The sequence below is a fragment of the Sebastes fasciatus genome, chromosome 6 (assembly GCF_043250625.1).
Source record: "Sebastes fasciatus isolate fSebFas1 chromosome 6, fSebFas1.pri, whole genome shotgun sequence".
Taxonomy (NCBI): Eukaryota; Metazoa; Chordata; class Actinopteri; order Perciformes; family Sebastidae; genus Sebastes; species Sebastes fasciatus.
In genome coordinates, this window is record NC_133800.1 from 18,334,408 (window position 1) to 18,361,591 (window position 27,184).

A 27,184-nucleotide genomic window follows, 5' to 3' on the forward strand; every position below is an offset into this window, starting at 1 on the left:
ACGCACACACACACACACACACACACACACACACACACACACACACACACACACACACACACACACACACACACACACACACACACACACACACACACACACACACACACACACACACACACACACACACACACGCACACACACACACACACACACACACACACACACACACACACACACATAGCTCACTCAGCTGAGCCCTCCTACCTATCTAGCAGTAGCCAATCGTGGTGATTATTAGGCAGGAGTTGATAAACTGTGGTCTGGCCTCTCCCCCGTGTGGAAAAGCCAAGCACAAAGGTTAACAGGTCACCACTGTCTGCTGACTCCCCAGTCACTATAGTGGTGTTAGTCAGAGATAATTATTACATTTCCATTTGAGATAAGATAAGATAAGATAAGATGAACCTTTATTAATCCTGTTAATAAGCAAGGAGAGTGAAACGAGTGAAACACAGGAGAGGTAAAGGTATACAAAAATTTAAAAAACAATAATAGAGATATAAAAGATACAGAGTGAATTGGTGAACATAATGTGTGCAGTCCGTCAATAAATAAATGTAGTATGTGCAATAAATAAATGTAATATGTGCAGTCTATAAAGTGGTATATAGGATGTATAGTGTAAGGTAAGTGTAAAGTGCGCCAGTGGTTAGAGTCCAAGATGGTTGCAGATAGTGCATGTTAAAAGGTAGATAGTGCATGTTTAAAGGTAGATAGTGCATGTTTAAAGGTAGATAGTGCATGTGCAGATGGTCCATTCATGTAGATGAAGTCTATTAAACACATGTCCTAATGTAAACACACAACCACATTCCAATCAAAATGTGTGTCTAAAATGAAACAACTTATTCTTAAGATCAACTTTATTGATATATTTTTTTCCTATGCGCACTTCGAAATCCCAAAAAACTGTCTAAAGAGGCTCAATAGGGTGGATGTGAAGAACAACCCTCATCATATTGACAAAAATGTGTTGTTGGAACAAACAGAAGGCTGTGACTCAAATTCAACCAGAGACATGTCTGCACCACCCCGTTTCCATTGCGCACCCTGGGATATTCATGACTGGTTTTGCTCTGCTCATGCAGGGAGGGCATCAACTTGAGACTTAATCATCAAAGGTTGTTGATTATATCCAGAAAGAGATATAAAACATGACCCCACCCACAGTAAAAGGTCTGTGTTTTGGCAGAGTTCATTACTGATTTGACTGCTTTAATGTCATGAAAAACATCATTATTTGGAAGTGGTCTGAATGTGAAGATGCACTCACTCTATGAAATGACAGATGTGTCACCTGCACAAATAGGAGCAGTCTGATTGGATGAGAAGGCACCTCTCAGACACTGGGCCAAATTAAGTTTTTTCTCCCCCCTCCTCCTCCCTTAAGGTGTCTCATTCACTTTTCAGATGGGCACTCTGCCCCTCCTCTCTTTACCCTGACGAAATAACAGTGTGCGTTAGTCAAAATTGAACTTGTTGCTTGCCAGCACTTCACGGTTCCTGTCGCTTCGTTCAGATCCAGGAGCATCCAGGAGGAGAGGAAGGAAGCAAGGCGCACCGAGGAGATAAGTGCTATTGCGCCGATTTGGAGTGGACCTTTTTGGGCACCTTGTTACGCACTGGGACTAACTGGATTTAAGGACATATACATCGATTATTTGTGTATTTAATGGAATAAAACACCTTTAAACGTAAGTATTTTTTTTGTTTGAAATGAACTATGAATTTTTATCTATTGCTTTAAACCAGATAATTGTCAATTCATGTCATTTTTCCCTTATTGTTTTCTCAACTTGTATATGCCGACATTTTATTATGTTATGGGGGCAAATGTTCACAACAAATAAACCTATTTCAGTAAACTTCTCACTCGTGTTTAACACAGGCGCACCCAGTGATGCCGAGTTGTCCTCAGATAACCTCCACTGTTGTCCCGCTGCTGACTGAGGCAAAGTCAGCCTCTCCAGTCTGGAGCTCACTCCTCAGTTTGTGTAGTGAATTCACACTTCTCACAATCTGAAATGAGAATAATGAATAGGTCTACCGTGCATATTTATATTTCTGTTGACCAACAGCAGGTGTTTCGTGAAGGAAAAAGAAAAAGTAGAATCATCAAAACCAGAAGTCAAAGATTTTGATCAACTCATTCCTGGATGACAATATCAGTATTTGTAGTTCCCGGTATAGCAGGTCTTTTTTGTTTTATATGTGGAGCATCTCCGAGCTGCACATTATTCTGTAAAGGACCACTGTTTCCCCAAAAATCTGCTACCAATTATCCAGTGCGCCCGATGGGATGCGTTAAGTGCTGCTCTTTCTTTGAATAACTTTTTTTTCGATTTCCTAGAAAGCCATCTGCGACTGCCTGCAGTTTACGCGCATCATTCTATACATATTATTACTTTCTTTACATTAATCGGTACCAAATATGGGATATGTAACGTTATTAGATCTATTTGTCTCCCCAAAAGTTTTCATTTCATTTAGTTTCCATTAATAAGTTCAGTTAAGTCCCAATAATAGCCACCCTGAGATATTTTAGTTGATGCCATTACCTTTATTATAGTGAGTGTCTCGTTTTTATAGAGTATAGCAGTTTGCTGCTCCCACTGCGACCCACCACTTGTGTTTATACAGTGGGGTGGAAATGAGGACAGGCTGCTCACTGCTCCTGTCCTCCTGTCTCCAAAAACGATGCATTTCGACCCCACAAGAAGCTTTATTCACCTATTTCTAATAGGAACAAATGGAAATATTCTGCCAGCTAATGTGATATGTCAGATAAATGTGATGCCCCTTATTTCCAAAGTTTTTTTTTTAAAGTGTCAACATATTTTTAAGAGATAAATCTGTTATTATTTAGAAAAAAATGCATTATGAAAGTTTATTTATATTGGTTAAAGTTTAGATCATGTGATTGAGCATTTATTTGTTAAAAAGGATTTTAGATGATATATATATGTTTTTTATTTTTAGATGAGGAATATATGATTACACAATTTACAGTTTACACAATGGATTAATTCCTCTGAAGCCTATAGATGGTAGGAAATATCTTAAGCAGACTTATCAGTTATTACGCAACAAATGCATGTCTCCCAATGTGGATGCACAAACTTAAAAAAACTAAAAGAAACAATGTAAAATGTAAGACCTTGTATGAGTTGTTTCCTAATTCACCTTTTTTTTTTTTTTTTTCCAACAGATGTTACTATATATAAAGCATATCCTGTGGTTATATTGTCTCTGTGAAGCTGCGACTGCAACAGGTAAGTTTTGAAGGAGTGAATGCTTCTCCCTCTATCTCTCTATCTTTCTCTGGCACTCCTTTCTCCCCCCCAATCCCCACCCCCTCTCTCTCTCTTCTTTTCTTTATCTTCCTCCCTCTGTCCCTTCCCCTCACTCTTTCCCTTCACCAAATGTAAAGTCATTTGACATGGTCACATTCAGCTGGCGTCCGTACTCTACAGCTTATCTGCAGCGAACTGACTGATGTGACAGCGCTGCTTCACAGCTTTGAGGTTTCACTCTGTTCTTAAAGTAGCAGACTGCGATAAGAACCCCTTCCAGTCTTCTTCCGGTGAAACCTGGAGACTTTACTCAATTGCGAAGGTGACAGTGTTGGCCACTGAGGTTTTGCATCTCAGGCCCCGGTGGCCCCCCTGGCTCTCCTGGCCCTCCAGTCTCTGGGTATGGATGGACACCTTTCAATTAGACTTGGCTCCCAGTCTGGAACAGCTGGTTTCACCCCTCATCCTAATAAGGCCCTATGTTAAAGCACACACACACACTCATGCCTCTGGGGTTGTCCCGCCACTGTTACCAGAGCATTCCCCACATTGTTCCCTGTGACCCCCACCGAAAAAACACAAAAAAAAGAGAATGTTCTTCTTCTCCACGGGGCTAAGCGTGATTCAGCATGTTGCCATTTCTTTGTCTGGTATCCTGTCTGGTGATGGTTTACCTCATTACATATATGTGGAGTGAGACAGACAGAGAGATACAGTCAGCAGCTTTAACTGTGGACAGACCTCAGAGGGGAGGGGAGGCTAAAACTGCAGTCGGTAACTTTGAGCAAATAAAATTTTATTTTTGTAAAACGTGTCACTGATTCCTGACAGTAGTGCATGAGACAGATAATCTGTAGAAAAAAATGTTCCTCTGTCTCCTACGGTGCTCCTAATGTCATTTGCAAGACTTCACAGGAAAACAACCAATCAGAGCCGAGCAGTCTCTGAGCAGCTGTCAATCACTGCTCGCGAAACTGGTGAACTCCGATCAAACTGTCAAGCTAGGCTTGAATCAATATTCTTTTTCTCGCCACAAATGTTTTTATAAACATAAATTATTTTAATAAAAAAGCTGTAAAATGAAAAAGTTTCCTCTGGCCATTGGGTGGTGCTGTTTTGGCTCGAATGTTCTCAACATAGCGGCCGGGTTACAAACTTTCTCATTTAACAGCTAAACAGTACACTAAAATATGTTTCTGAAAACATTTTGAGGTGAGAAATAGGCATTACAGTAACGGAATATTGATTAATATTTGATCAGCGCTGCCTATTTTGACAGTTTGATCGGAGTTCGCAAATTCCACGAGCAGTGATTGACAGTTGCTTTAGAGACTGCTCGGCTCTGATTGGTTGTGTTCCTTCAGGCGTGGTGAAATTTTGCAAATACCATTAGGAGCACAGGAGGACAGATTATCTGTCTCATGCACTACTGTCAGGATATAGTGACAATTAACCTGGTCTGTCTTAGCAGTAATGTAAGTCTTTATTGTTTGAAGTCAAAACGTTAAATTAAATATCCTTACCAAGTGCTGCAATGTAGGTGTGCGACATCAGTAGCACGTTTTCAGCTGAGAATAGAGTGGGAGGTCACGAGGAGGGCTGACGCTGATGACATATTTCACTTCTTTTCATGTGGGTCTAGCTGTCATCATCATGTAGGTTAAGCAGGAATTATTTGAGAAGGAAAACCCAGAACTCAGCAGTGGCCTATCATGAACTGACGTAACCATGACTCCACTGTTTAACCAATTATCTTTAACTTCCTACAAACATGCTGTACATACACTGCAGTCAATGTTGAATGTGCTCCCACACCCAGCATTTTAGGATGAGTTTGACTTTCCAAGAGCCATTTTCAGGCCATGATGCGTGTTTTTCTGTTATGAGGCTGGGTGTAGCTGTCACACCCCGTCAATGTAAATGAGTCGGACAGTTTATAGGGTCTACTTGCATCTGTCAGAATGACAGTAAACAGAAGAGACGTGTATTTGTATGGAAGAAAATTTGAATAAAACAAAGAGCAGCAAAAAATAAACAAATAATACAGTAAAGAATATGATTTGGAAATGCATTTAACCCTTTTGCTTTTTGCCTTTCAGCCTCCAACGCGTTAACGATAATCAAACCAGTCAGTGGGTTCCTCTCAGGGAAGGTAAATCTTCCCTGCTACTTCTCCAACATCCCAACCTCAGCACCAGTGATCAGTCCCAATGGAACTGTCATTTATGGCAGAGATTACTTACGGATCAAATGGACCAAAATAGATGGAGAAGTGGAATCCACAGTGCTGGTGGCACAGAATGGCGTCATCAAAATAGGCTCCATCTACAGGAACCGTGTATCAGTGCCCAGTCACCCTGAGGATGTAGGTGACGCCTCATTGACAATGGTCAAGCTGCGTGCCAGTGATGCGGGCACTTATCGATGCGAGGTCATGTACGGCATTGAGGACACCCAGGATACAGTGAACCTTGATGTCAACGGTAAGAGATTTGTAATATCCTTCCCACGTCATACAAAAGACTAAAAGACTAAAATTGCTTCCCCAGATACTCTCTGAACGCAGAGGGGGGCTGCTGCAAGGGTTTAATAATAGTGAAATGCAATACAAGTGATGATAGAAATGTAAACGATATGAGAGAACTATGGGCGCCCTTCTGCTTACTTTGATAGCAGCAGCTACCCAGTAGTTACACAGAGTAACCACAGTTTTCAGTTCTTTTTTTAGAGGCGATGCCCTCTTAAAAAGATATGAGACTTTGGGTCCCTGTCCATACCAAGTACTGTAATGTTTTAATTCCAGTGTTCAGCCATCTAACCCAATAAGCCATTAGAGCCCAAACATGGAGGGTATTCCACATGTTGGCAGAACAAAAGCTATGTTATAACCTCACCCATCCCTGTCATCTTGGGTGCCACCCTGTACGTGGGCTTTTCTCTTGGTGGGGCACTCAGTGGGTGTTACCAAGCCTTTTTACTTTGCCCTCAACTGAGTAATAACAGTATTCCCCAATATCCCTCCTCAAATTTACACAAGTGTTAAATTATGTATATGATGATGCAACATTTGTGTAGTACTCTCCTTGGGGGGGATTACCAGTCCTTACCTAGTGTCATTATGTGCACCCTACGTGTCACTTTATAAGTACTCTGGGAGATATAACTCATGTTTTCGGGATGTAGAAAACATGGGTGGGGTGGGGGGACACTAAGATAGTTTTGGTTTTCACTCATTTACAATCTGCACAGCCCCTTTTCCAACTATCTGCAATGTTAATTAGGCCTATCAATCATATCTTCTGCGTCATTTTACTGTCCACAAATATGGGGATTTCAGGGCCGTGGCATCATCTGCAGTTATCTTGTTCATTTGTGGTGTACTGTAGAGTATTTCGCTTATCCTCTTAGTTTATTGCAAAGATCCTCCTTTCCAAAGAAGCTGGGAGACTCAATTATTTCCCCCGTGGTGTGTGCTTTATAAGACATTTGATGTAATTTATAGCACTGAAATTACGCTGATGAATTCCAGATCACTATGTTCATGTTTTTATACAACACTTCATTAAGTTTCGTTTCTGGATGGTCAGTGTTTTCTTCTATTTGTTGCCAGGTGTTGTGTTTCACTACCGGGCAAGCACCAGCAGGTACACTTTGGACTACCAGAAGGCCATCCAAACTTGCCAAAATATTGGAGCAACCATTGCTACAGGTGACCAACTGAAAGCAGCTTATGAGGATGGCTTTGATCAATGTGATGCCGGCTGGATTGCTGACCAGACAGTGAGGTTAGTTATCTGCCATAAAGACATTGCTATTAACTGATATTTTAACATATTCTGATGCTTTTGTTCAAAGGTAAGATGTGACCTATGTGTTATAATGGCTCTTTGTTTTTCTATCTGCACAGATACCCAATTACAAGACCAAGGAAGGGCTGCTTTGGCAACCTACTGACTAAACCTGGTGTTAGGACATATGGGACCAGGAAACCCACGGACACCTATGATGTATACTGTTACGTAGACAGACTTGATGGTGAGTCAACCACAAAAGTAAGCTTTTTTAAGTTCTAAGCAACGAGGTGTCGAGGCACTGACACACCCTCTGAAATGATGAAACCTCCAAATGATCACAGTGCCAAAGCAAATTACTTTTATAGCTGAAGCTGTGGAAATACACTGATCTGTTTGGTTTGAATACTGCATTGGTGACAGTGTGTGATATTTGATATATTTTGCTGCGCCAAACTATTTCACGTGTTGTAGAAAGGGAGTTAGCTCCCAATAATTTAACTCTAAAGCAGGAATCCAAATTCATTCTTCACCATAATGGGTTTTTAAAAAGTTGGCAACCAAAATGTGATAATTGAGGCTTTAAATGTCTTTGGCACTGCTTATGGGAAGTCCTCACTTCTCAGCCAGCAGTCTTTGTCTGTTCATTATCCAGCTTGTTACTGCTGATGGACTCAACTCCACTCAGAGCGTTTTATGAGCGACACATCTTAGTCTCCAGTCAGCCTAGTTGCTCTTCTTATCTGGGATTCATACAGTGCAGATCAATTAGTTGTCAATATGAAGCCATCAGTCAGTATTGTGACATTTATATTGTTAGTGTTATGAACAGATGTAGTCAATGGTGTCAGCCAGGAAACGTCTCCCCGCACCACAGCCACCAGGGGCAAGCACATACATCTTCCACTTAGCGCTCTGTTCTCAGTTCATGCATCTTTGACCTCACTGTATTCTGGGTTGTACGTGACGAGTTGGTGTGTTCTTATTAAGCTGTGCTTCAAACACATACATCAAAACATTCTACTTAAGAGCCAATTGCTTTGATTTGCTGAGTTCGTTCATTATTATGTGTATTAATTTGTGACATAAAGTTGCATAATACAAATTTTGTATGGCATTTTTGCCTTCATTTGATAGTTTAAAGTAGAGACCCAAAACATGGCAGAGAGAGAGAGAGAGAGAGGGAGAGACAAAGGTCTTCCACTGGAACTGAACTGGCGACATTGTGGTTACATTGGTATGTGTCTTACACTGTTGGCACACCACAATGCCCTGGATATTCATTAGTATGATAATGTTAATTAATATCAGCTCAGTTTTTGCCCTTTTATATGTTCCAGGAAAACAGACATGTTTTGCTGATGTGGTCAGACATGCTTTGAAGTTGAATGGAAATGGAAAATGCTTAAGTGACCCATAAGAATTTAAATCTATAGCAGCTTTAAGAAGCATGCTGTGTTAAAATGTGTCACGTAGTCTGGGAGAGTTAAATATAGATATACAGTAGATGAAACATATATAAAGCTTACTGGTATCAATATATTTTAAAGGGCAGAAAATGTTCAATGATGTAAAATAGTGAAATTTGCTTGTTGAAAGTGACTGTTTGTGGATGATTGCATGTTTCTTGTCTGCTTTTAAGAGGGATGATATGTTTGGGTGGAAAGCATCTCCTAATCTCAATGCCATTTTAAATCAGTGGGATGAAACCAACATGGGATATTTGAAACGTTACGCCCAAGACTAACTGAAAACATGTAGTCAGTCAGTCATCCTCTCTTTTTGTGTTGTTTGGTTACAATTAACATCTTGCCTTTCTGTAGTCTTTCATTTATATTATCCTGTAGGCAAAGAGAAATGTTCATAATTGCCATAGTGCAGTGACCTTTCTGAAGGTAAGACCCTTACATGAACAGCATGAGGGAAGGAAACATAGAAGGTGTTCACTCACCCCGAGGGGAAACCTAATGTCCTGAAGTACAGACACATTCATTGACAGGCAAGGCACATTGTCTGCATTGTTATCCCACCTCAGATTAATATCATGAATGAACTACTGTTGTCCTAAATTTGATCGGTGGGAGATGTTTTGGGTCTGTGCCCTGCACAGCTGTGACTTTTGTCAGCTGTTTTTGGGCTATGTCTCTTCTGAAAGGTCAAAATGATCATAAAAGTCTGTAGCTTGAGATAACTCCAAATTATATGCTTTTTAGCTCTGTTTTCAGTTCAAATAATTTTAAATGAAATACAGAATGACTGCCCATCTGTTGGTGATACAGCACTGATTCATGCCAATGTTTGCGGAATCGGTTGAACAGTGAATTGAATCCTCTGCTCTGGGTGTCTGCTTACTTAGAGTAATCCGATTTTATTGCCATGATCACTGATTGTTTGTTGCCATGTTGCCTTTGAGTTAATGCTTTTTGTTAACTATTCCTTGCATTTTGCCATCTTTATTTCAGGTGAAGTGTACTATGCTCCTGTGACCCGTAAAATGACTTTTGATGAGGCCAGCGCAGAGTGTAAGAAGAGGAATGCTGTCCTGGCAACCACTGGCCAGCTCCACGCTGCCTGGCGACAGGGTCTGGACAAATGTGACTATGGCTGGCTCGCCGATGGCAGTGTACGACACCCTGTTGCAGTACCCAGAGTGCAGTGCGGGGGAGGCCTGATCGGCGTCAGGACCATGTACCGGTACAGAAACCAGACTGGCTTCCCAGAACCAACTAAGAAGCTTGGAGCTTACTGTTTTAAAGGTAAACTCACTCACAGGGTCTTGTTGTTAGTATCTAGTATATTTAAAGGGTTACCAGCATATGATGGGTTGTATATATGTATATTTTGGTTTAGACAGTGACAGTGATAGAAAGGCACAAACCATTCCCTGTCAAAACCAGGCCTGGACTATGAGGAGTTATGATCTCATCTCTTATTCCCCTCTGCTCCTCCACCCTTTGAGTTTCTGCCTCTTTGCACCACTGTACACACATTCCCACATCTGAACCAGACCAACACTTTGAAATGTTTATAACCTGTCTCATCTTTTGTCCATTGTTCTGGAGGAATGATTTTTTTATATGAGCACTGCATGTTACGCCAGACTATCGTCTTACAGATCGCAGTGTCCAGACGACCTCACTGTCTCACATTTTAGTTCCCCGCCCATTTCCGTGGCAACAAAAATTAGCCGAGAGGAGAGTAAACTTGGTTGATGTTAAAGCAATGGACAAGGCAGTTCTTGTTCTAATGGGGGGGGGGCGGGGGGAGGGGGGGGGGGGGGGGATTAATGACCAATAGTCTGTCAGTATCTGTCTGTGTTTTTTTTTTTTAATCTTTATTATTTCCAGCTGGGCCAATCAAGGCTCCTTAAGCTTTATCCTCATACAACCTCACTGATGATGTGAAACAAACTTGTTTACGCTGTTCAAAATATTCAAATGTTTCATTTGAGATAATATTGTCGAATTTATAGAAGGCCAAAAGCCAAATTAATTGTTATTCCAATCATAACAAAGTCTAAATAAATATGAAGTGGGGATGTGGAAATTCATCAATTGGGCATTCTGTAAACTCTTTTCGTTTTCTGTGAACTTGCTTGTAGGACACATTTAGATATGCATTGTTGCAAACCACGGTGATTAAAGGCCATGGGAAGACAGGAGAATATAGCTATGGATCCTTATAAATAGTGACACGTCATGGTTCACTGGAAGTTAGCCTAATAATGCTAATCCCTCCTCAAATAAGAGTGTTCTTAACTAATCAGTATCCCCAGGGTAAAACCAAATGACAGATGATAGTACACCATCTAGAGAAGCAGCAAAAGTAACTAATACCTCACCTGTCAGCCTTTTTAGTCTCACTATCTAACTCCCTTTTCGCCTTTCTCATCTTGTTTCCGCTGTCAGAGTTTGCCCTCTGTCATTCTCACTTTTACTTATCAGAGCAGACGTTTGGATAATGGACAAAGCTACTGCTGGACTTCTAAATCCAGTCATCCTCGGTGACCCCTGACCTGGCCTTTCCATCTTTACAAATGAGAGGTTGGACAGATAAGCCGTCCCCTGCCTGGCCATTTACTGCCCCTGAGCTATGCTAGCTCTCATGGTGATAAGTCCCCATGGAGTTCAGAGGGCACACAAACAGGCCACCCTCACCTCCTGCTCTGTGTATTCCATGTCAGCTCTCTCAGTCATGTTGTATAAGTGCTATTCAAGTACCCTTATTTGGTTGGACTCACTCACTTCCCACTCACACTCAATGATTTCTAAAAAAAAAAAAAAATGTAAACCTATGTCAGTTAGACTACACAGAGAGACAGAGAAAGGAGGTTGGTGCAGAGGAAAAAGTGGGATGATTGGTCTCTGATTGGTCTCTGCATTGGCCTGAAGAAAACAAAGGCCTCAGTAACAGCGTCGGTGAGATAATGCACTCAGAGTGCAGGCCCTATTTTTCCTGTTAGGGAAAATCGTGTCTCACACCTTACATCAGAGATAGTTTCATGAAGAAAGAGGGCTAGTACGTAATGGTCAACAGCTGGCTTTACGCAGTCTGTCTGGGCCAGAAAGGAAAGCTTTCTAAGTTTCTGTTTATGGGTAAATGAGAGAGCATGCAAGGACAGAGGGGCAGGGGGAAACATAAAGGAGTCAAAAAGTTAGACTGCTGCTCTAATTCTTTGGGACTATAATCTCCTCCTCCTTTAAATGGGAATACAACTTCACCATCATCCACAAGAAAGCTCACAAAAGACTATTCTTTACAGCTTAAAAAAGTTGCTGTGTCAAAGGTTTCAATGTTACAGTTCTACAGAGTGGTAATAGAAAGTGTGCACACCTTCGCAATAACTGTATAGTATGGCGATTGGCTGTGTACTCCCCATCATTTCTGAGCTATACCACATCCAGCGGAAAGGTTTGAGCATTTTTAAAGGAGTCATCACATCTTGCAAACCCTCTATTCAGTCTTCTACCTTTGGGTAAAAGACTATGCACTATTAACTCTAGAACATCTCGCTTCCACAATAGCACTTATCCTGATGCAATCCACATCCTAAATGCTTCACTGGTTGTTTAAAGAAGCACATGTCACTTTAAGGGCAAGAGCCATCTGGTTGCACTAGTGTATTTATTGTATGGTTACTGTATTGCAATTGTGGTAGTGAGTGGCAGTATGTTTTTGCTGTGTAAGCTATGCGATTATGTGTTTTGTTGTTGAGCACACCAAAACAAATTCCTAATCAACTGTGGTCGATATGGCAATAAATTATTGAATCTTGAATGACAGCACAAACTACAAGTAAACATTCAACCAATGCACTGTTGGAGAAGAGACAGTGCCCAGGATACGAGACAGGACAAAAATAGTCAGGGTAACTAACAAAACCACAACACTAGAGTCCTTAAAGTTTATATGCTGTTTAATTCCTCTGTTACAGTCATGTGAATCCTTTCAGGCAGATCCGGAAATGTTTAAAGAAACATCCAAAGTGCACTTAGTTTTTCACAGACAATAGAACACTTTGAAAACGACCTCATCTGCCATGAGCTGACGACAAACTATCCAATTTCATCTGGTACAAGAGGCAGCCTGTTAAATGGAAAATCAGCTTGATAATATTGGCCCCGCTGATACCTTAACAGAATTGAGGTTATTTGCCAACAATTGTGGTGCAGAAAAAACTTTGCTCCATAACTTAGCCTCGGTTCCACTGTTTCTTTGAGAACATTGCATTAACTAATGTTAGTGCAGGTTACAAACAAACATTAGGAGTTAAAAGAGGAAGTCCTTTGCTCTAAGGTTTCTAGGAAACTCGGGGTACTTTAATGTTAAGTGTCACACTGTTATTGTAGCTGTGGCATTTTGCTCTTTGACTGCTATTTGACTCATAAGGCTTGTCTCACAGACAGCCTGCTTCACACACTTACAAGGTATACAAAATGTATATTTTATAAGGATTGTGTCTGTTTTACTCATTATGCATGTGAGATGATTGCCAATATGACTGCTGGATCTTTGTGTTCTTTTGTGTCCTTAAAGTATTCTAAACAATTCTGCTTTATATTTAAAATACTTTTTGGCAGATGATTTTAATCATTTTGTTTTTTTAATTGATGTGCTTATGTGTGTTTCTTAGGAAAGACTAAGGTGATCAACCAGACTTCCTTTGTGGATGTGTCTGTGGTTGAAATCATCACCACCACCACCATCAGCTCCACCACCTCCATCCCTTTACTGGAGAGTAGCACTACTACTACCACTACCCCGACATCTGAAAGTGTATCAGAGGCAGAAGAGTCTCCAGACTCTGCAGCTCCTCCATCTATGTTCTCTACCAGTATGACTCCACCTCGCCCCCCTCCAACAGGCCAAGAAGAAGAGTTAATCACCACAGTTGCACCCACCATCAGAGAGGAACAAGAAGATGATTTAACAACCACGCCAGACTTTAATGTTGGTGACTTTGTAAGTGAAAATATAACCTATGTGGAGTCCTTCCAACAACGTGGTGACACATTCCCAGAACCCCAGCACACAACAGAGAGCACCGATACCACAGAGTCAGTGACCGAACCCTTTGATGAGCCTGATGATCAGTCAGTAATTGAGATCAGCACAATCCAACCTGATGTCCCCATACCAGATGGTTCTCTCAGCACAGAGCCCATGTTTGCAAAGGGGAAGACTGAGGAAACCATTCCAGATTCTGACCTCACCGACACAACAGAATCAGCTGAACTGACCAGCGAGGAAGTGCTCAGCTCATCAGAATCACCCTCAACCACTGGGCTTCATTCAACAACTCCATTCCTAGACTACTATGATGAGATTGAGACTCAATTTGCTGTACAGGCACTGCCACCTACTCAGCCACCCCAACAGGACCTCTCATCCAGCCCACCAGAAAGCAGTAGTTTTCTTCCCCACACCACCTTTATGTGTAACACCCAACATGGCAGTGAGGCGGAGATCACCACCACAGGACCCCCAAAGACTACCAGCGCTGCCACACAAACCACACCTCAAACGAAGGATGTAGAGACACCGGCTGTCGTCTACAAGGAAGAGACAACGTCTGCATCTGATTTTGGGACCTCAGCTGAAGATGTGACATCGCCAACAAGTGTACAAGTCTTTGATGAGTCCACCACTCTGGTGCCAGATCACAGCGGTGACTCCCTGACAGAGGACTACACAGCAACGGAGATGGGCAGAGAGTTCTTTACATCCGCTCCCATGGCTTCAGCTGTGGCTGATGCGACCACCACTCCAGGTACAGTGGTCGCCGAAGAACAGTCCATCCAAGTGACCACTGCCATGCAGAATGTATCAGGTAAGACAATACATTTAACCTTCAGATTTTCATTTGGCTACTTTGTACTCAATGCAAATGGTTCTAATTTAAATGTAGTTCAGATTTGGAAGAAATGGCATTACTTGATCTTTATTTACCACTATAATGAAATGGTATAAAAATGGAGGAGGCTCTGACTAAATAGTTAAAGCTTTCCCCAGCATTATTATAGGCTGGCCTGTAATTAACTGAAGCTCTGCAATTTGGTCTATCCTCAAATACTGTGTCCATTTTACTGGAGGGAGATAATAATTTGTTTTATTTGTTGCTTTCTTTGGTTTTGCTATTTGTTACCAGTTGTTGCGCTGCTGAATACCCTTTTCTGCATTCTTTATCATAATGTTGCATTGTATAGTAGCTGGAAGTTGGAGGAGTCTGTGCTGTCCAGGGTGCTGAAGTAGAGAGAGAGTTTGATTTTGACTACCAGTGAAATGTATAGTGGTAGCAGTAAGCTGATGTAATGTAAACACAGCATAGGCAATGCATAGGGCCTCTGCAGCTTGTTATTTAACCCAGCCAGCTCAAATTAAGGCTCAAACAAATACTGCTATTGTCCCTTTTTCCTGTATGACTTCCTGTACACTGTAAAAAAAAAAGTGTGAAATAACGGACATTTTCCGGCAGCAGGGGCGCCAGAAAATGTCTGTTAAAAAACGGAAAAATATTGTCCATTAATTAACATAAATAAACTGTAAAAAAAACGGTAGTTATCTTTATACAATTAGCCTTTATTACTGTAATTTTACAAGAAATATTTTACTTTTGACATATATTTATTGTTAGAATAGTCATACACCGTAAATCTAAGACCATTTACATATAAATCACAAATGAAACATGTAATTTTACATTGCAAAAGCCCAGATTTACATTAACTCAGAAGTTTTGCAAAAAAATCTGTATTTTTACAAGAAATATTTTTAGAATTCCATGAAATCCTTTTCTTCTAACATAAATTAATTGTTAAAATAGAGTCTTAAACCTCTAAAAAACAGAATAATTATCTTTAAAAATGATAAAGAAAAGTAAAATACATGTAATTGCGATTGTGATTACAAAAATGTAAATCTAAGACTATTTACATATAAATCACAAATGAAACATGTCATTTTTAAAAAAGAATTCTGTCATTTTGAAAAACAGACAAAAAATGTAAAATTACTTGAAAAAAACTGTAAAAAAAAGTTTTTTTTTTACAGTGTACTATTATTCCCATATAAGGTTCAGTGACTTGCTCTCCAAATTACTGTAACATTTAGTGGTAATCTACATATACAGTAATACACAAGCAGTTACAGCGTGCTGGTACTCATGTTTGCATGGTGAGTCAATTCTTTGCATGTAAGTTTTTCCGCAATTAACCAAGTTGAAGTGTTTTGTTATCCGGTTCCCCCGGGCTCATGTTTGTGTGTGTTCTCAGTGTGGACTGCTGCTGAAAGACTGCTTAGCCTTAGGACCTCCCTAGTCATTCCAGCTGAGCAGATGTCCTGATAATTATTGTGACATAGACAAGTGAGAGAAGATGGGAAAGAGAGAGAGAGAGAGAAAGAAAGAAAGAAAGAAAGAACGAATCAATTAGGAGACAGGAAGTACAGAGAGAGACAGAGAGAGAGAAAGAGAGAGAGAGAGAGAGAGAGAGAAAGAGAGAGAGAGAGAGAGAGAGAGATTAGCATCATATCAAGCATAAAACATTTAAAAGATTCAAGTTTTAAAACTTAATATATAACAATTATTAAGATTGTTATAATCTATTATTATAATTCTAATGTTATAATCTATATTTCTGCTTATTTGTGGCGATACAGGGATGACTAAAATGTTCCTATTTGAGCTATGTCAATTAAGTTATCGTAGACATGACTTGAATATATTTAATGATAGCAAATTTATAATTTTGAAATACATATTTAGGCCATGACTTTCAGGTCAACAGCGCATGAGCTCACATGCAAACAGCAGCTGCATAATTTTTTTACGCTTTTAATTTGCTCTCCATGTGAGCTGCAAACCTGGCCGTGGTGACTCATTCCTTGCCCCTGAAGAGCAGCTCTTGTTGGAGGAGAGGGATCTGTTGAATTGGAAAGGACACAAGTGAATGCATTTGGTCATGTGGCGGTTTTTAGAATTTGGTCTGGATTCGTGGTATAGGTGCCCGAGAGAGCAGAAATCTGTACTCCAGGTTATACTTACTCTAAACTGCTGCCGTGTTCATCAGCACTGTGTATATGTAGTGTGGTCAGTTTAGTTGCCAAGAGTATACATTACATAATGTTTGTGTTTGGTATGTGCAGTATGAGAGAGATACAAAATCTGTCTGTGTATCTTTATGCCTTGTGTGTATTTGTACTGCAAATCACTATGCATTTGCAGTATTTCTCTCCTTCTGTGTGCGTGCACCAGCTTACTGACAGCCAGCCTGGCAATAACAGAGTTGTGCTGGCAGTGTACCTGAGTAAGCACAGATGCCTGTATTCGGCACAGACTGGACACCACCTCAAGAGGTGATGTCATCGCTAACGCAAAGCCTCCCCTCTCTATGAGGACAGCTGGAAGCTGCCTTACCAAAACGAGTGATTACAGCTACTTTCACTGCTACATCATGTGATGATGTGGCTCAGCTGAGGCACTCGAGGACTCTCTCTGCCCTCCCAGTTTGTGTGGGAAAAGCTTGTGGAAAATATTGTGGCATAGGGAGACGTGTGTTGTCTGGCTGCATGGCAACAAAGTGCACAATAATATCAATGAATGAATATTCAGTGTTGCCCAAAATCTGTCAGTGTTATTGTCATGTGAACAGTGCCCATATGGTTTTGATTAATTGAAGACAATGAAATTCACTGTTTACCAAGTGTTTATATGATGATCCTTTGAGGCGTGCCAACCACAAATGTCACAAAACAACGCACAGAACCACTAACAGTACTTGCTTACTGTGATAACACATCTATTATAAAACGGAGAGTTCCGGTCCCTGATCATGATTGGATGAGCCACGTTTCTAGCTGTTATAAAATACTCTATAAACACGCAGCTGTGACCACATTTCTTCAGTATTACTGCGCCATTTAGTCACCTAAAGAGGGCAACCGCCAACTGAAAGCCGAGCATTTCATTAGCTGCCAGGACGGGAGCGGTCAGAAGCGCGCATCGCTGTCATTCAATGAATGAACATGCTTTCCACTAACTGTGTCTGTGTGTTGCTTGGCAACTATTCTGCCAAAGGTTGCTGAAGAACTACATTTCTTTGGCAAAAGAATGATTATTTATTATCAATAAATTATTGCATTTTTATTGCATTTCTTGTTGCTGCGCATTTATTTTATGAAACATGCCAGGTATATGTAGTTTTATAAAAGTAATAAGCCAGAAGAGGCTGTGGTTTACAGTGATTTTGCAACAGCTAAGGGGGTTTTAGGCACTCGGCGGACATTCAATTCACTAAGGCTTGCTAAATTGACCCTTAAAGCAACAGTTCGACATTTTAGGATATACAATTATTCACCATTTTAGGAGCAATGACTTCCAGGTGTTTCTGCTAGTTGCCTGGCAACTGGTCCGGCCCAAGAAATAATTTGGCACGTAACCCCCGTGAATTGTTGTTTGTTTGTTGTAACCGTTGGAAAGGGCCAAGCTAGCAATTTCTCCTGTTTCCAGTCTTTATGCTAAGCTATGCTAATAATTAACCACTTGAAGCTGATTGTTAGCTGAGGTATTTATTTGTCTTATACAGCTGTGTTTGTGCCAAACCCCACTATGAAAACTAGGGTGGCCAGTGCTACTGTGGTCTACTTTGATTTGGACATTTATGTTTAATGTGGCTTTGGGAGCTTCAGCACAGCCAGCTGACTCGAGGGAAGGGAGAGAGAAATGTGGTGTGTGAGTATGAAGTCTGTATGGGTCAGTCAGGTGGCTCCATTGACTGAGTTCCCAGGCCTGGCCCGGGTTTGAAACAGGTGTCTTTCTGGAGCGCTGAGCTTGTGCAGGTGTTCTTGTTTGCAACCAGTAATCTTTCTGAATCACCATTTGTGGGAAACAGAGTTAGGGGACAAGAGAGAGAGAGAGAGAGAAAGGTCAAGTTTGTATACCAAAGGATTATATGTTGTTATGTGTGAATAATCTTTTCCTCTCGTTTGCTTGTACTACATTATGCAAACACTGGTAAACAATTCAGGCCCAACAGGATCAAACTCTTCCTTTTAGGATCAACCATGGCTCTGTTTTTTTTGCCACCTGCTCTATGCATATTATCGAATTCGTCAAAAACTTGACACTGGCTCACTCTCAAGGCTTTTTCATTACTTAAGGACATGCAAAGCAAAACTGGAAGTTTATAGGGAGGATAGCCAAGTTAGTCAGAGGCTGTTGTTTGGGCCAGTCTTCATATGTGACTTGTTCCTTTCAACAGACATGTCATGTGGACATTCAGTTGGTGTCATCAGGGTTTTTTCCTCACACCAATTCTTACTTTTGCCTGGCCCGCAGCAAAGTAGGGGCCAGCCCGATAAACGCAAAAGTCTGTCATTGAGGGAATAAGTGAAGAAGTTACGCTATTGGTTAGTCAAGTTGGACTTCCCCCATTGGCCATTGCTCTTTCAAAATGGATAGACGCAACAGTGTTTCCGCTGTTGATGTCTTTTTCCCCCACGATCAATCATCTGATCCATTTCCTCAACAGGCAGAGAATTGTTGCTGCACGTTTTGTTTGTTACCCTGTATATGGCTTTGAAACGTGGTGTTTCAATCATATATTTGTAGGGTGTTTAATGCTTATGTTATAAGAGCAGGGTAATGTGGGCGTAGCCAGTGTATGGTCGAGCAAGAGAGAGAGTGACGGTGACAAATATTACTGGGACCACTACAGAAAATTGCAGATGAACATTCATTATCCAGGAATTCACATTATAGACACTGCTGCTGACTAGCCCTGTAACAATTTGGCTACAATTTAGCACATTGACCATACACGATCCAGTCATATACTAAGTTTCCACCTAGCCTTGTTCTTGATTTTATATATATATTATATATTTATCTTGGTTTTGTGTAGTGATTTAAGGCAATTATCTTTTAGAGGAGGTGGATTATTTCCAGCCAGACAACATCTTGTTTATTGATATAAATACATAGACCCATTTGAGGCAATATAGCATAGGTGGATGATGATCAAATTGTAATATTGCATGCTGTAAAGGGAATTGAACGCTGTTTCTGTGTAAAATTAAGTGCAGACAGCTTCTGACATCTGAAATCACTTATGTCTGTGGACCTCTAATTAGATAATATACAGGGAGTGGACACAATAACATGGATACTTCTACAATATAATGTTATCCAAATCAACAGTCCTACTATAAAGATGACCTTTGTGAAGGTTATGATTTGGGGATTTGTATTAGGAATTGGACATAAATGTTTTGATTCAACTCTCCTCAAACATGTTTAGCAATAGATTGTGATGATGTTGTTTAGGGTTGTATTATATGATATGGGGTTTATGTTTTAAATCTTACATATATAAGAACGTTGTTGGTAGACTGTTATGATTTATATTTTCTGTGTTGAACATGCTATCCTTTTTCAGTGAAGACAGGACCGAAATAATAAATAGTAATATTGAATAATATTAGTAGTACCTTCAGTAAATCAGCTGATCGAGACTTTGTTAACATTGTTGAAGGACTTGGCGATGTCAATGTTCAAGTGGCCTCTTGATAATATTTTCTTTTCACATCAATTTAGAATATAAATCTTTGAATTATGGTTTGGATGAAGTCCAGACACAAATATGTTGGAGAGATTTATTTGCAGTGTTTTGCAATCTTTGTTTATTTAGAAACATTTTTAAAAGAATGGTTTTGTGTGAATACTCGTAAGAGCTGTGAATGCTTTGTTACTATGAAAGCTTTTTCATTATAAATTACAATGTATTGCTCGCTAGCAGAAGCAGCATAAAAAGAAGTAGTTCGTACGGTTTGTTTTGCAAGTGTTTGGACACTCAACTGATGCTTTTTTTTCGTTGGACCCCCCTCTGCCTGGGAAACGTCCATGTCTTTTAGATGTCTGTAACACTGGGTTTTTGTTAAAAATATGTTGTCTCCTAGTCCAAGCCGAGATAACCCTGGCGACATCACTAGGGTTATTAGACTTGAGAAAGCTCCCTCCAGAGCCACCAAAGTCATGCAGTGGTAAAGATTTTATGTGAAAATGGTGGAGTTCCCCCATAAAATTAATCTTTAAAGGAGCCTTTTCCAAAGCTGTAAAGTCTTCTTTTTCATGAAGTGATGTGCTTTGGTGTTTTTCCACTGACGATGAAAACAGAACCTCTTATCCTCTTATGTGTGATAGTGTGACTATAGATAAAACAATGCCATACCTACCACTCCCGGGATTTTAAAAATAAAATGTTAATGTTGTTACTTAGTTATTCTTTAAGTTGCTTTGCAATCAACTGTCACAATCTGCCCTTATTTTCATGTATTTTCTTCCCAGTTGACCAAGATTCTCAGTCTCCCGCCATACCAGTTGTGCCTGACCATCCCACCCCTTCCGTAGCCGATGGGGAGCCCATCCTGCAAACTGGAGACCCAGATCTTTCCTCCCAAGCTGCTGCAACCATTACTCCAACTGTTAGCTTTATAAATGGTAAACATGAGATCACACTGGAGCCCCAGAGCCCAGAAGACAAAGAGGCCAAAGGTACCCAGATTTCGACAAACGGGACGGCTCTGGGAGCAAGCGAAGAAATAACGGTGTTTGATTGGACCGATCTCCCTGATGATAACTATACTGAACCTACAGAGGAACCGACAGCAATACTGACCTCTACAGAGATCCCAGATGGTGATGAGGATGAGTATGACCCTTATACAATCTCAATAGTCGAATCAATACCTCCTCACATACTCCCTGAAGTGGATGAGCTGACCACAAAAGGCCCCACACAGAGAGACACAGCCTCTGTTCCAGGCTCAACAGTGGAGGACACGGAATCGAGAAGTACACAAAAAACTGAAGCTTTCCCAACTGTCACAGATGCCACAGAGGGGATGAGTGATGTCACAGCTACCTCTGCTGACGTTGTTCCTACAGTAACACCAGCTGAGCCACAAATCACCAAAGCAACTAAAGAAACCCAAACCACGGAGGCTGATAAGGAAACCACCTCTGTCATCACCACATCTTCACAAGAAGAGGTAGGCGAGACAGGGAGAACTCCCACGTATGTGATAAGTGACTCAGAAGTGACTCCTACAGAGAAGGCTAAGGACCGATCCCCTGTTACTTCTTCAACCGAACTGTACACAGGCAGAGATAAAGCAGAAACCACAGAGGACACAAAGAGCACATCTGCCGCTCCAGCTGCTGAAGACAGCACTCAGTCTACGTTACAGACTGTGTACACTCCCTCCTCTGATGACGCTGATGGGAAAACACCAGCATCAACAACTAGTGACTCACAGAGCTCTGCTCAAGATCTGGAAGGAGGGAAAGAGACCCAAACCCCAAAAGAATTTGGCACAACAGCTCCTTCAGTATCTAGTAGTTCAGCCTCTCTTGAACAGACAGCCAAGAGTGAGATAACACCAGCTATAGATGCAGGCAGCACTGAATCATCAGCATCTGTAGCACCTACCCTGGCTGAAACTTCAGAGGCTACAGTCATAAGTCAGGGAGGGAGTACAGCCAGCCAAATGCCTTCCGTCTCACCTACTGAGAAAGTTGATGATGCAATGTCTAAACCAGAGGAGGCTTCATTGGTTCAAACAGTAAACATGTTTACAACCAGGCCACCATCACATACCTCTGCGGGGACCGCAATATCATCTTCAAGTTTAAGTGCTACACATACAACAGATCAAGCTACATGGGAGAGTGAAGTAACACCACAAACAATAGAAACAGCAGGCATAGATAAAACATCCATTCCTGCCACTGGTGAGTCGGAAAAAGCGTCAACACCCACCACTATGCATGATGAGACAACAACTCCTCCCTCTCATGAATCCATTTCAACCACTGCTTCCCCCTTATACAGTGCTGTTGAAGTTATCAAGACAACAGTGGCCTCTTTCACTGAATCTTTCAGTCAGTACTCTACACAGAGTACATCATTGAAGACTGAATTACCTGAGGAAACTGCCACTAGTGTAACAGATAAGGAGACTTCAGTAGATCAAACTTCCTCATCTGTGGCCACCTCTAATCCAGTCATTAGCACAGTCAAACCAGATGAGTCTATTTCAACCACAGCTTCAACAGTGGAAGACTCAAGTGTAACTGAGGACACAAAACAGACACACACTCTAACAGTGACCTCAGTAAGTGGCATTACGGAGACAAGCTCATCACATCCTAGCACTGTTGAACAAATTACAGATGACCAAACTTCTGGTACAACATCAACAGAAGCTAGCACAGCAGCTACCATGCTCAGTACAGAGAAATCCCTTATAGGAACAACACAATATGAAACAGCTCATGGTTCAACCACAGCTGGCATTGTAGCTCCTTCTTCTTTCAGCACTGAGATACAAACATCAATATCACAAGAGATGTCTGAAATCACAGCCACGGAAAGGATATCAGTTACTTCTGACGTTAGCTCCATTCTCACACGCACAGATGAGGTGAGCTCTGAGGGCCAGACAACATCACCTGAATCATCAAAGAGTGGAATTACAGAAATAACAGTAAAATCATCAGAATCAGAGGTAACATTAAGGACTACTGTTTCTTCTGACATCAGTAGGATCCCAACTCCCTCCTCTACATTTAGCACAGGCAGTGACGTGACTAGGAACAAAACAGAAAAACCATACAGTTCACAGGAACCAGCAGTTAGTGGCAGCACTGACATAGTTACCAGCACACTTCCCACTTCAACAGCAGAGGTGAGCTCTGGAAGTCAAACAACTACATCTTCTTCTGAAACAAAAGAGACTGTAACCACAAATCAGAGTGAGAAAGCATCAGTAACACCAAAAACAAGTTCTACTTTCCCAACAACAGATGATAAGAGTTCCACTGATATCTCCACCAAGGACAAGGTCACTGTTATAACCATTTCCCTGTATAGCACTGCAAAACCAACACCAGAGTCAACTGAAATACAGGAGACTGTAACAACAAATCAGACTGAGAAAGCATCAGTAACACCAGAGACAAGTTCTACTTTGCCAACAACAGATGACAAGAGCTCAGCCTCCTCATTGTTTAGTATTGAGAAGTCAACAGTACTTCCAGTTGGGGAACAAGACAGTGTTGTCACGGCTCACACAGAAAAGTCCTCGATCTCTCCCATTACTGATAAGACAGAGCAAAGTACCATTCTCACTCCAGCAGATGAAGATGGCTCAGGTGACCAAACCACGAACATTTCCACTCCTACCTCTTCTGTCACAGGTACATCTTTTCTCTACAGTACTGAAACACCAACAGCAATGTCACTTGGAACATCAGAAAGTCTTGAAACATCTAAGACAATACTGCCAACATTTACAGGACAACCATCGGTTTCTCCAATCTCTGATGTCTCTTCAATGTTGAGTACAGAGTCAACATCAGTCGCAGCATCCCGTGAGACTGAAACAAGTGATACTTCAAAAACAGCTGTTACTGCAGCTTCATCACTCTACAGTACTGATAAACCCACATCAGTGTCGACTGGAACAAAAGAGACTGTAACCACAAGTCAGACTGAGAAAGCATCAGTAACACCAGAGTCAAGTTCTACTTTGCCAACAACAGATGAAGAGAGCTCAGGTGAGCAGACAACTGAGATGTCCAGCAAAGACACTACATTTCCTACAGCTTCTTCGCTGTTTAGCACTGAGAAGTCAACAGTACTTCCAGTTGAAGACCAAGACAGTGCTGTGACATCTCAGACAGAGAAGTCCTCAGTATCTGCTGTTACTGATAAGACAGAGCAAAGTACCATTGGCACTCTAGCAGATGAAGATGGCTCAGGTGACCAAACCACAAACATGTTCACTACGACCTCTTCTGTCACAGGTACATCATCTCTCCACAGTACTGAAACACCAACAGCAATGTCACTTGGAACATCAGAAAGTCTTGAAACAGATAAGACAAAACTGCCATCACTTACAGGAGAACCATCGGTTTCTCCAATCTCTGATGTCTCTTCAATGTTGAGTACAGAGTCACCATCAGTCGCAGCATCGCGTGGAACTGAAACAAGTGATACTTCAAAAACAGCTGTTACTGCAGCTTCATCACACTACAGTACTGAGAAACCCACATCAGTGTCACCTGGAACAAAAGAGACTGTAACCACAAGTCAGACTGAGAAAGCATCAGTAACAGCAGATTCAAGCTCTACTTTGCAAACAACAGATGAAGAGAGCTCAAGTGAGCAGACTGCTGAGATGTCCAGCAAAGACACTACAGGTCCTACAGCTTCTTTGCTTTTTAGCACTGAGAAGTCAACAGTACTTCCAGTTGAAGACCAAGACAGTGCTGTCACAGTTCAAATGTCAACACCCACAACTATGCATGATGAGACAAAAACTCCTCCCTCTCATGAATCCATTTCAACCACTGCTTCCCCCTTATATAGTGCTATTGAAATGATCAAGACAACAATGGCCTCTTTCAATGAATATTTCAGTCAGTACTCTACACAGAGTACATCATTGAAGACTGAATTACCTGAGGAAACTGCCATTAGTGTCACAGATGAGGAGACTTCAGTAGATCCAACATCCTCACCTGTGGCCACCTCTACTCCTCCGGTCATTCTCAATCCAGCAGATCTAGTTGGCTCAGGTGACCAAACCACGAACATGTTCACTCCGACATCTTCTGTCACAGGTACATCATCTCTCCACAGTACTGAAACACCAACAGCAATGTCACTTGGAACATCAGAAAGTCTTGAAACAGATAAGACAAAACTGCCATCACTTACAGGAGAACCATCGGTTTCTCCAATCTCTGATGTCTCTTCAATGTTGAGTACAGAGTCACCATCAGTCACAGCATCGCGTGGAACTGAAACAAGTGATACTTCAAAAACAGCTGTTACTGCAGCTTCATCACTCTACAGTACTGAGAAACCCACATCAGTGTCACCTGGAACAAAAGAGACTGTAACCACAAGTCAGACTGAGAAAGCATCAGTAACACCAGAGTCAAGTTCTACTTTGCCAACAACAGATGAAGAGAGCTCAGATGAGCAGACAACTGAGATGTCCAGCAAAGACACTACAGGTCCTACAGCTTCTTCGCTGTTTAGCACTGAAAAGTCAACAGTACTTCCAGTTGAAGACCAAGACAGTGCTGTGACATCTCAGACAGAGAAGTCCTCAGTATCTGCTGTTACTGATAAGACAGAGCAAAGTACCATTGGCACTCTAGCAGATGAAGATGGCTCAGGTGACCAAACCACAAACATGTTCACTACGACCTCTTCTGTCACAGGTACATCATCTCTCCACAGTACTGAAACACCAACAGCAATGTCACTTGGAACATCAGAAAGTCTTGAAACAGATAAGACAAAACTGCCATCACTTACAGGAGAACCATCGGTTTCTCCAATATCTGATATCTCTTCAATGTTGAGTACAGAGTCACCATCAGTCGCAGCATCGCGTGGAACTGAAACAAGTGATACTTCAAAAACAGCTGTTACTGCAGCTTCATCACTCTACAGTACTGAGAAACCCACATCAGTGTCACCTGGAACAAAAGAGACTGTAACCACAAGTCAGACTGAGAAAGCATCAGTAACACCAGAGTCAAGTTCTTTTTTGTCAACAACAGATGAAGAGAGCTCAGGTGAGCAGACTACCGAGATTTCCAGCAAAGACACTACAGGTCCTACAGCTTCTTCGCTGTTTAGCACTGAAAAGTCAACAGTACTTCCAGTTGAAGACCAAGACAGTACTGTGACATCTCAGACAGAGAAGTCCTCAGTATCTGCTGTTACTGATAAGACAGAGCAAAGTACCATTGGCACTCTAGCAGATGAAGATGGCTCAGGTGACCAAACCACAAACATGTTCACTACGACCTCTTCTGTCACAGGTACATCATCTCTCCACAGTACTGAAACACCAACAGCAATGTCACTTGGAACATCAGAAAGTCTTGAAACAGATAAGACAAAACTGCCATCACTTACAGGAGAACCATCGGTTTCTCCAATCTCTGATGTCTCTTCAATGTTGAGTACAGAGTCACCATCAGTCACAGCATCGCGTGGAACTGAAACAAGTGATACTTCAAAAACAGCTGTTACTGCAGCTTCATCACTCTACAGTACTGAGAAACCCACATCAGTGTCACCTGGAACAAAAGAGACTGTAACCACAAGTCAGACTGAGAAAGCATCAGTAACACCAGAGTCAAGTTCTTTTTTGTCAACAACAGATGAAGAGAGCTCAGGTGAGCAGACTACCGAGATTTCCAGCAAAGACACTACAGGTCCTACAGCTTCTTCGCTGTTTAGCACTGAAAAGTCAACAGTACTTCCAGTTGAAGACCAAGACAGTGCTGTGACATCTCAGACAGAGAAGTCCTCAGTATCTGCTGTTACTGATAAGACAGAGCTAAGTACCATTGGCACTCTAGCAGATGAAGATGGCTCAGGTGACCAAACCACAAACATGTTCACTACGACCTCTTCTGTCACAGGTACATCATCTCTCCACAGTACTGAAACACCAACAGCAATGTCACTTGGAACATCAGAAAGTCTTGAAACAGATAAGACAAAACTG

General features: G+C 41.4%; 1 protein-coding gene across 1 annotated transcript in view; it reads left to right on the forward strand.

Annotated features, from left to right (window-relative positions):
* The first annotated feature begins 1,482 nt into the window (after positions 1–1,482).
* Positions 1,483–27,184, forward strand: part of LOC141770142 (uncharacterized) — a 33,717-nt gene continuing 8,015 nt past the window's right edge. Inside the window, exons 1-11 of the mRNA XM_074639802.1 lie at positions 1,483–1,697; positions 3,212–3,275; positions 5,396–5,779; positions 6,907–7,081; positions 7,204–7,331; positions 9,550–9,843; positions 13,221–14,417; positions 20,928–24,449; positions 25,491–25,854; positions 26,071–26,240; positions 26,445–27,098. Coding sequence (XP_074495903.1) covers positions 3,212–3,275; positions 5,396–5,779; positions 6,907–7,081; positions 7,204–7,331; positions 9,550–9,843; positions 13,221–14,417; positions 20,928–24,449; positions 25,491–25,854; positions 26,071–26,240; positions 26,445–27,098 — 6,952 coding nt within the window. The 5' untranslated portion in view covers positions 1,483–1,697. The remainder of the gene's footprint in view (positions 1,698–3,211; positions 3,276–5,395; positions 5,780–6,906; positions 7,082–7,203; positions 7,332–9,549; positions 9,844–13,220; positions 14,418–20,927; positions 24,450–25,490; positions 25,855–26,070; positions 26,241–26,444; positions 27,099–27,184) is intronic.